At 50.5% G+C, this 10,962-nt stretch overlaps 1 protein-coding gene across 2 annotated transcripts in view; it reads left to right on the top strand.

Moving 5' to 3' along the window:
- The first annotated feature begins 2,917 nt into the window (after positions 1–2,917).
- LHPP (phospholysine phosphohistidine inorganic pyrophosphate phosphatase) overlaps positions 2,918–10,962 on the top strand; it is a 108,982-nt gene continuing 100,937 nt past the window's right edge. Inside the window, exon 1 of one of the 2 annotated variants that reach the window (XM_019654196.1) lies at positions 2,918–3,514. In XM_019654196.1, coding sequence (XP_019509741.1) covers positions 3,390–3,514 — 125 coding nt within the window. In that variant the 5' untranslated portion in view covers positions 2,918–3,389. The remainder of the gene's footprint in view (positions 3,515–10,962) is intronic. The other variant, XR_002125309.1, reaches the window with a different exon arrangement.

Raw genomic sequence — 10,962 nt, 5'->3', positions numbered from 1 at the left:
TGAAAGCTGTCAGGCAGGAAGAATTCTCTCTTCCTCAGAGGAGGGTCAGCTTTTTTGTTCCTGTCAGGCCTTCAACTGATTGGATGAGGCCCACCACATTAGGGAGAGCAATCTGCTTTCCTCAGTTTGCCAATTGAACTGTTAATCTCATCTGAAACACTCTCACAGACACACCCAGAACGTTTGACCAAATATCTGGGCCCCCCTTGGCCCAGTCAAGCTGACACATAAAATGAACCATCACTCACCCTGAGAGGGGTTCTGGACCTGACAGCTAGAAGAGCCCTGTGTACAACTCGCTCTCACACCTGTGTGCGTGTCTCTCCAGCATGCTCTCCCCATGCCATGCCTATCTGGGAACCTCCTTTCATCTTCAAATCTCCTCTGTTTGAAAGCTCCTTCTGTGAGGCCTTCCCTGACCTGCCCAGGCTGCCCTGAGTGCAGCTCCCCACGGGGTTTCAGGCTTCCACCAGCCTCGGTGGACGTGTCTAGTTTTTGCCTGGTCAGCATCCTCGCCTCCTTTTCTGGTCCAGGTAATCTGACTTTGCTGAGATCTCCCCATCTCACTCTCACTCATGTGGTAGTGGTGGGACTGCCCATCAAGGTCCCCACCCTCCCCTGGCCACAGGGTAGGAGTAGCGTCCTGCAGGACCCAGCAGGCTCTCTCCCCTGGGAATCTGAAGCAGAGTGACGTGGGTTGGGGCTGCTTGATCCAGGCAGCAATGCCTGAAAGAAATCGTTTGCCTTTTCCCACTCCTGGAGCTGATGGTTACGGGCCCTTCTGAGATTTGGTTGTTCAGCATTTCCTTTGATTCTGTAAACTGCCTTAGAGCCTTTCCAATTCCCTCCAACCCCCATTCTGGAACTCAATTAGCAAGGGTCAAAGAACCCTGACTGGCACAGACATTATCACACTGTAGGGATATAGACTGTCTGGTCCTTGGGCTGCCCCAAAGTTAGGGCACACACAGCACTGTCTTTGTGCCTATTAGCACACTGGTGTTTAGCAGGTTGAAGGGTTGAAAGGAATAAATGGTGGCCCAATAGCATAAACCCAAAGCTCCACAGTCTGAGTAAGATGGAGTAGAAACCTTCACCTTATGAGGTGGTACAGGCTGGAATGAAAAGAATAGGATCCAGAAATGTTTATGGCTATGGGTTCATAATGGATCCAACATTCTTCGGGGAAACCCCCTGCATTTGTGGAACAACCTATGCTTTTAATGGGCCATCCATGCTGGGCAAACCATGCTAATCTCCTCATTTCAAGATCCTTAGCTTAATCACATCTGCAAAGTCCCTTTTGTCATGTAAGGTAACATATATACAGGTTCTGAGGATTAGGACATGGGCATCTTCAATGGGCCATTTTGTCTACCACAGTCCTAGATATAGAGAGTGATTTGCTCAATGTCATACACAGAGCGCGTGGAAGAGGGAGAACTATGCACAGGCTCACCACCACTGGCATTAGTGCCCTTTCTCCTCCTCTTCCTTGGCATGAAGCTAAGGCCCGCTCATTTTTTAAGGTCCATTTTAGGCTGTTCCTCTGCTCAGAAACCACTGCTGCCCTCCATGGCCCACAGAGTCCATCCTCTTGGCTGTGTCTATGCCACTCGTTGGTGCTTGGCACATATTTGGTCAGTACTCTTAAAGGTACTCTTATTTTCTGGCCACTCTTGACTCAAAGGCAATGATCACATCTCAGACCTTTTTGCATCCCTAGAGCCCACTTAGCCCGGAGAGTAGAAGTTCAATACATGTGTCTGGATCATGGTGTTCGTGGCTGATTGTCCAGATCGACTCACTCAGTTCCTGCACCACAGAATCTGGAAGGCCAAAAACTGCATTTCCCAGACTCCCTTGCAGATTGGACTAGGTTCCACCAAGCGAGACATGGTAAAAGGGAGGTGGTGGCCACAAGTGGAGAAAGAATCTTTGAAGGGCATGGTGGTGGGTGGATTTGGTTCTTTGGGTGCTATACCATCCATCAGCCTGATGGAAGAATGTCCCTGGCATCTTAGGAGCCAAATGACGGGCAGTGGTCCTGGTGGAGCAGTGCAACTGGGCGTTTCTCATAGCTGCATGGCTCTTGGCTGTGTCCTACTTGAGCTTGGGTCTCCCGCCCCCCTCCCCCCCCGAAATCTATAAGCGCCTTAATTGCCTTGTGTAAACATACTCCTCTAGCTGGAGTGGTTTTTATCCTCTGCAAACAAGAACCATGGCCAATACAGGGCATAATATTCTTTTCTCCCCCAATCAGATTGTAAATCCCCCAAAAGGCAAGAACTACTTTCTATTTCTCCTGTATAATCAACAGTTCCCACAAAAACTTATCAACATGTTCTGTACAATTTGTTGAACTGGGCTAAAGTCCTAATATTCTGACGAATTCTTCTTATCTAAGAATCAAGAGCCTGAAACCAAGTGGCCAACCCAATATGATCTTCTTTAGAAACTTCAAAGTTAAGCAGGGCCATAAGTCAAATTTTTTCAAGTTTCAATTTACTTAGTTATTTATTTTGAATTTTTATGACATTTATTTATTTGAGCCAAACTGATGACAATTGCCAGGAAGCAAGATCTCAAATGCTCCTCAAGTTTCAACTTAAATACTTCGAGGGTCAGGGGGAAGTCAAGGACACTCTTCCCATTTTCTATCAGCTTTTACTTACTGCAAAAATGATGTAACATGAAATGGAGTGTAAACATTAATCCCAAATTTCATTGGCTTAACACATTGCAATATTCCAATTTTCTTCCTAGCCCTATTCCTATGCATCCTTATTTTTACTGGGCTGCTGCTGTCTGCATACAGTTTTGTATTCTGCTTTTTCATGAAATGTTGTAACATGAGCATTTTCCATGTTGTTACTTAGTCTTCATTTTTGATGGCATATATTTCTTTCAGTGGCATGTTATAATTTCTTGAACATTTACTTTTCTTCCAGCTTGTTTTGGCATTGTAGTTTACACCGCAGTCATCGGCTTTAGAATAATTTCCTTAGCATCCTTCCCAGATGCAGGATTGTCAGGTCAATGGTCCAATTATTTCCATTGCTTTTCGGGCTGCCACACTCTCCAACCAAAGGATGAGACTATCAGCAAAGCACTGACACTGCCTGTTCTCTTTAAATTTTACTTTTACAGGTGTCTTCTTGCTTCAATCTGCCTCGCTCTGAAATTTTTCCACCTGATCTCCTGCGGAGAAAGCACCCATTTTGAGGGCGTGTGACCCCGGAGTCCCGAGGCAGCTCCCGCACCCCCCGCCCGCCGGCTCCCCGCCCCCTCGCCGGACTACACTTCCCAGGTGGCCCCGCGCAGCGAGCGCAGCCGCACTTTGCAGCTGCCTGTCGGGACGTGGAGTTGGAGGCGTACGGCTGGGTGCAATGGACGCATGGGGCAAGCGGCTGGCCGGCGTGCGCGGGGTGCTGCTCGACATCTCGGGCGTGCTGATGGACTCCGGCGATGGCGGCGGCGTGCCGATTGCGGGCTCCGTAGAGGCGGTGGCCAGGTGAGTGGCCCGCGCTGGCCGCCGTAAGCGCCAGGTTCCGCGCTCAGCCGGGTCCCTTCAAGGCGGGGCGGGGCTTCTGCTCTGGCCCCGCCCCCTCCCCGGAGACCTGAGGAGCCTCCTGGGAAGGTCTCGGCTCTGTTCCCCGGGTGCCCAAGCGACCAGGTGTCCCTGGGCGAGCACCAGGCCTCTGCCGGGTAGAGCTGCGCTGTCCTTCAGGGTAGCCATTGGCTTCTTGTGACTGCTGAGTGTTGGGGATGTGGCGAGTCTGAACTGAGATGTGCTGTAAGCGTAAAATCCACACCAGATTTCGAAGACTTAGGAAAACGTAAAACAGCTCATATTTCATATTGACATGATAATAATGTGAAGATATTAGGTTAAATAAAATATATGAATAAATTCCACCTGTTTCTTTTGACTTTTGTTGATGTGGTTACCAGGAAACTTTAAATTACATGTGACTGGCATGATTCACTTGGATTGTATTGACCTTCTGTTTAGACAATAGAAGGTGGACAGCGTCTTGGTCATCACGTCTTGTGCATGAAGGACGCTGCCAGGACCACGGTTGGCACCACTGGACCCGGGACTTCGTAACTCCCGGTGGCGTGGCAGGCCAGTGCCACCACCGTGATGTTGATGGGCCGTCAGGAAGGGCTAATTGCACAGGACCTGGCCTCCCACAGTCACTGGCTGGGGGTCCTTGGCTTGGTGGCCTGACTTCACTGGAACTCAATTTACCTATCTGTAGATGGCAGTTAAATGAGCCGTGTGGTCCTCAGAAAGCCCACCCCACCTATCTGTACAGTAGCCAAACTGTCCTGCATAGCAAAACAGGAGGTGTTTGAGAGGTTAGGAGCTCAAAAACGGGACATGTGGCGTCTAGAAGAGCCACGTGAAGGGCACCCCAGACCTAGAAGCCTCCCTTGCGGCCCTGGGGGCACAGGTCCTGAAGTTCAGGGTTAGGTGCCTTCCTGGCCTCTGCCTTCGTCTCCATGTACTCCGAGGCTTCAGAGTAGCTCTGTCACAGACAAGCGCGGTAGGTGGTGGTGCCTGTGGGAATGGATCAGAGGGCTCTGGGCTGTGTTTTGAGGTGACAGGGCCTAGTATGGAAGAGCAAGAGGCCAGAGCCTCAGGGCTGTGACTGAGGCAGACAAGGCCTCATGGGGCTCATGTCTGCAGGCGAGTTGGCCAGTAAACCTGGACACAAATGAATGACCAAGTCACCAGGATGGCATAAGTGACATGAAGAAATTCGGTGCTGAGAGAGTGACAGGGAGGAGGCTGACCTGTGCTAGAGAAGGGTCCAGGGACAGCTCTGAGGAGGAGGCATTGGACGGAGTGAGAGAGTAAGAGGGCCTTCTGGGTGAAGGCGCAGAGGACGTGCATTCCAGGTAGAGGGAACAGCTGCTGCGAAGGTCCGAGGCAGAAGAGAGCGTGACATGTTCGTGTTCACAGAACTGAAGAGCGAGAAGTAGTGGCAGGGGGCATGGCTATAGTGGGCAGGGGCTTGAGGCTTGAGGGCTGGTGCCTGGATTTGATCCTGAATGCAGTGGGAAGTCACTGGAGGTTTTAGGCAGGAATGTCATGTGATCTGATTTACTGTTTAAAGAAATTTAAATATAGAGAGTGAAACTTTATGTAAGTGCCAAATTAAAGCAGGGGTTTCCTTTGACACTTTGAAGTAGAAGACCTTTATAACTATGCCTCAAAATCTAGACATCAACAACAACAACAAAATCAACATCCCAGTAGAAAAATTACACAAAGAATGTAAAAAACTCTCAAGAAAGAAAAAAACAAATGACCCTTAAGCATTTGAAAGATGCTCAGCCTTACTCAAATGGGAGAAATGCGAATTAAAACTATTGCTGAGTTGCCATTTTCCATCAATTCAAGAAAATTGGCAAAATCCCAAAGCTTTGGGAATGCATTTGCTCCATGAGAATTTGTGGAAATGGACCCTGTCACACATTGTGGAAGATGCGGTTGTCATTACTAGCAGTTCTGCTTCTGGGAATTTCCCTACCTCCTACATGAGAAATGACGTTAAGTATGAGGTCCCTCATTGGCAGTGCCTTTTGGAATAGCAAAAGACTGGAAACAGCTCCAATGTCCATTAATCGCGGAGTATTAGGGTCCATGCGTCTATACAGTGGCGTACCATGCAGTATAAAAAGGAATGCGCAATCCTGCCATTATAGATGTTGTCAGCGAAGATAGCAAGCACAGGACAGGATGCACAGGGTGCTGTCTTTTGGGCGGAACAGGCAGAAATGGAAGCACGATTCCTGCTGCTGTGACTGCATCAGTAGAGGGAAGAGCTTCACTGTGTGAGGAGCTGGGGGAGGGGTGGGAGCAAGACCACTGTATAACTTTGTATACAGGTATAAACATTTTTTAAAAGTATTGAACCAGGTGGATGTATTTCCCACTCAAGGTATTAAATTACAAATATTTTCTCAGTTATTGGGAAGCTATATACCTGGGTAGTGGCTACCTACCATGCATGATCTGCCCAGTTAGGAATTTGTGCTCAGATCACCCTGTGAGGTTACTTTTTTGGTCACTGAGTTTTGTCAGATTTATTACAGAGCCCCTTTTTGTTCCTAAGGGGTCACAGGACATAGGAATTTTTTGGCTCCATTATAATGTGAAGGGACAACTGTCCTACATGTGGTCCTTTGTTGACCGAAACTTCGTTACGCAGTGCATGACTGTATATGTATATTCTCATATACTACATACGAGGTATGACAATTAAGTTCACAAACTTGTTGCAACGATGTTGGTAACCATTTTTTGATATCAGAGGGATTATTCATTATGAATTTGTACCAACTGGGCAAACAGTGAACCAAGTTTACTATTTGGAAGTCCTGAAAAGGCCGCGTGAAAAAGTTAGACGACCTGAACTTTTCGCCAACAACTCATGGCTCTTGCATCACGACAGTGCACCAGCGCACAGGGCACTGACTGTGAGGGAGCTTTTAGCCAGTAAACAAATAACTGTATTGGAACACCCTCCCTATTCCCCTGATCTGGCCCCCAATGACTTCTTTCTTTACCAGAAGATAAAGGAAATATTGAAAAAAAGACATTTTGATGACATTCATGACATCAAGGGTAATTCGACAACAGCTCTGATGGCCATTCCAGAAAAAGAGTTCCACAATTGCTTTGAAGGGTGGACTAGGCGCTGGCATTGGTGCATAGCTCCCCACGGGGAGTACTTCGAAGGGGACTGCAGTGATATTCAGCAGTGAGGTCTGTAGCACTTTTTCTAGGATGAGTTCGCGAATGTAGTTGTCCGACTGTGTACGTGTGTGTGTATGTTATAGATATATATTCTCCTAACAGAGCCTGTTTGATTCTTTTCGGTGAGGGCACATAATACCTGTTATCCCTGTGCGGGAGCCTGGAGAACCGATGGCCTGGTCCCTCGGAAACGCCCTGGGCTCCTGTGGCACAGGACCAAGACCCCATGCCTCCTCCCGGTCCACCAGGGCCTTGAGAGTGACTTTTGTGGCTCCTTTCCTCCCCCTCGTCCCCCCTCACCCACTTGTTCTCAGTTACACAGACTTTGTGGGGATGGCTCACTGACAGAGCCCCTGAGCCCCCAGCACCCACAAAACCCTGCGCTGCCCTCCGGATCTCCCGACATTCCTTTTCACTCAGCAGCTCTTCTGTCGGCTCTTTAAAGACCGGGCCTCTGCACCCAGGCCCAGCCTCCAGTGGCAGAGTGATCATGCTCAGGCTCAAGGACGCCCTGTAGGCCCTCCTGCCCTCCTCGTGGGTGGCCCTGGGCCTGGAAGAACCCAGCGTTGGTGGCAGTGTGTGGTTCAGGAAACTTCCCCACTGTCAAATATGCCTGCTTCGGGATTTTCTCTGGGGATGTTTCACACATGCAGGGTGGCACTGTTTCCTTCTCCTGGTGGCTGAGCCAAGAAGGGACGGTCTGGAATCTTACAGAACAAACCTGCTTGTCAAGATGAAGAACGCTGGGCATTCGGGCTGCTTTCTGTAGTTTTTGCAGCCACACAAATGAGGTTTCTTGGCACCTAGGGCTCTGGCCTCCTTGATATGCACGGCGCACTTTGAAATTACAAGGGAGCTCAGAGGAAGTCCCTGGGGGTGAGAACAGTAACCCAGAAAGACAAGTGTGATGGTGGGGGCTCCCCTCCATGGCAGCTCCCCAGCACTGCTGGCTCCTGTCCTGGGAACCCCTGGAAGGGGCAGTTCACCACACTTCTTAGACTTTCTGTGGTGACAGCTGCCTTCAGATTTTCTCAAAGTTTCCCACTTTTTTGGGGGCACAGCTCATGGGGAGTATAAACTCTACTTTTTAAAACAATGTTGACCACAATAACAGCAGTCGCCATTGATTGAGGGAGACCTGTCATGTCCCAGGCTGGTGCTTGACTGCACACTCTGCCTTCACAACCAGCCATGAGGTTGGGGTTTTGGCCCCTTTTCAAAGTGGGGACTGTGGCTCAGAGCTTCAGGAACTGGTGGAAGTAGAAAAAGTGGCTGAGCCGGGACTTCTCTGGGATCTGCCCGACTCCAGAGCCCTGGTTTTCCCCCAGCACCACCCTGCCGCTCCTTTGTTCACTCACACACCTGACAAATATTTATAGAGCGCTTCTGCTGTACTGAACACACTGCTGAAGGCACCGGCGGTGAACTGGGCAGAATGAAGTCCCTGCCCCCTGAAGCTGACGTTCCAGGGTGAAGAGACCAGCGTAAATAGCACCCAGAAAGGCTAGCAGTGTCAGATGGAGAGGCTGGGAGATGGGGAGCCAGGGTGGGGGAGCTGGGGTTGGGGTGCATGGCCTCACAAATCCAGTGATGTGAGAGCTGGGGGTCTGAAGATATCATCTGGGCCCGGAGTGTCCCGTGTGGGAGAACAGGAGGCCTAGACTTCTGAGGCCATGCTGGCTCTGCCCCCTTGTCATTCCGTGGCAGTGTGGTCCCTTGGAGCTGCCAGGGATGGTGCTGGCCAGGTGGGGTCTTTTCACTGCTCTAGGCCTTGTGGGCGGACCTGGTCATGGGGACATCTGCAACTGGCCTGGGTTCCCTCCTCAGGCCCTTTATTGGAGCCCATTCTTGGGCAGTTGGGCTCCCGGAGGGGAGCCATTCAGAGGCAAGGCCTGGCACAGCAGGGGCTGCAGGGGCTGGCCCAGGGGCCACCAGCTCAAAGGATGGCCCCGGAGGCATCTGCATGTGAAAGGCGTGGGCATTTACTGCATCCTGTCATGGCCACTAAAGCACATCTGCTGGGCCCTGCCGAGCCCGGCCTTTTGGGGGCCGGAAGGAAGCAGGCTCTGCCTCGGCCCAGGGCAGCCTCATAAAGCAATTCCCACCCAGCACCGCCACACCCGCAACCCATCCTTCCAAGTGGAGCCTGTTAAAGCCCAGCGTGCACCGGAACCTGGGGACCCTGTTAAAACACAGGCCCCTCCCAGCAGGTCTTGGAGCACAGAGGGCCAGAAGTCTAGCCAGCCTGCAGACTCTAGGACCGACCCCCTTCTCAATGCTGGGCCACACTGGCACCCTCAGCCTTAGGGACACAGGTCTCCAGGAGTGGCAATAATAATAACAGCTACTGAGGACCGTGGGCAGCCAGGAGCCTCCCCTCCTTTGCCTCATCCCATCCCCCCACACCTGGCCAGGCACCTGCCTGAGGGGCCCCTAAGGATATTGGAGAGGCGAGGACTGGCACTTGTTTGAGTTTGTTTAGGCCAACAGGAGCCTTCCTGACTCAGCCCGGACCTTGGACAAGGCTTGTTTGTTGAGAATGTCCTGTCCTGTGACTTGTGCTGCCATTTACTCTGGGGATAAGCCGCAGTCTTCAGAGATGGGAGGGGTGGTGAGCTCATCGCCTGCCTCCAGGCTGTGTGTCCTCATTTCATAATATCTACTGTTTAAGCTTCAGAAGTCATAGGTGGCCTCCTTGTAAACATCCCCACTAGTGCATGAATATTACAGAGTCCAGAGTGCAAATCCTTGCCACTGGCCCTGGCCCAGGCATCCCCCCAGGGTGACCTGGTGGGTCCTGCCAGACCTTTTGCTCTGTATTTCCCCAAAAGCACAGAGGATTTTAAGGTGCGGCTCACTCTCTTTCCTGATCCGGGTCCCTTCCTGCTGGCCCCCCATCATACCCTCCACTGCCACCGGCCCTGCACTCCTCAGGGAATGTGTTTTCTTAGGTCACAGGTCGCAGGAGGCTGCAGTCCCCTGCAGATCCCAGGCCCAGGGCTTCAAACTCTTATGTAGCCTCAGAGCGTTTATCCTCCAAATGAAATCTGGGTAGAACTCCCAAATTAAAAAGCAAAAACAACAAGCAGGTGAAAGGACAATGTTTGAATAGTATGGATTTTTAATGTTCAAATCTATAATATTGATTATAAGTTCAGTCAGTCAAAATGATGAAGGTGCTTTGATGAAAAACAGCACTGAAGTCGGCACAGTAGACACACATTATAGATGTTTATAACATGTTTGTGGCTGGAAACAAGCTGTGTGCCCATCAGGAGGGGACGAGGGACTAGATGACAAAGTTTATCCAGACCAGAATATTGTGCGGCTATTAAGAAGAATGGGGTAGTTAGCTCTGTTTGGTCTTGACATTGGTTTCTATGACATGCATGTTGTATATAGTAAGTGAAAAAGTCATAGAATAATGTGTCTGAAATACCATTTTTTATTCAAAAAGATGAAGGAGAACCAACAACCCACCTGCAACCACATTGCGAACCTGGTGTGTGGAGGGAAACCCAGGGACATCAGCAGATGTGTGAGGTCACTCCACGGCTTCCATGACAGGACAAGAGCTGTTTGTCGGTTTCTGATCTCCATCTTGGTGGGCAGGGGTCACCCTGTGGAAATCAAGGGTTCCCCCCACGATATACCCCAGGGATATTTGGAGAAGCCATACTGGCAAAGCTGAGGCCGGGCTCTGCCCGTGGCGGTGTGGGGCGATTTCCCATTAGCCTGGGGCTGGCAGGATGCTGCCCCGTTTATAGTAAAGGAACCTGAGGCTCAGAGAGGTGAAAGGACTTGCTCAAAGACACCTCATGAGGAAGGAGAGGGGGCCGGACCACTGTTCTCCCCAGGGCAAGTGCCTCTCACCTGTCACCTAAAGCATGGTAGGCGTCAGCCCTCGCGGGCCTGGGTTTGAGTCCAGCTCTGTCCTGTGGTTGTGAAGTGGTCTTGGGCAAGTTCCTTAGCCTTTTTTGCCTCACTTCCCCACCTGTAACATAGTCACTGGCTGCAAGAGTTAAGTGAGATGTTGTTTCTTTTTTTTAAAGATTTTTATTGGGGAATTGGGGGGATGGGAACAGTGCTGGGGAATTGGGGGAAGGGGACCAGACAAGTTGCTGTCGTTTTGTTCTTCAGTCTAGTTGTGGAGGACGTTGCTTCACTGGCCCAAGTTGGCACCATCATTG

The sequence above is a fragment of the Hipposideros armiger genome, unplaced genomic scaffold (genome assembly GCF_001890085.2).
Source record: "Hipposideros armiger isolate ML-2016 unplaced genomic scaffold, ASM189008v1 scaffold_216, whole genome shotgun sequence".
NCBI classification, from domain to species: Eukaryota; Metazoa; Chordata; class Mammalia; order Chiroptera; family Hipposideridae; genus Hipposideros; species Hipposideros armiger.
The sequence above is the reverse complement of the archived record's forward strand: the minus strand, read 5'-3'. Positions and strand labels throughout refer to the sequence as shown.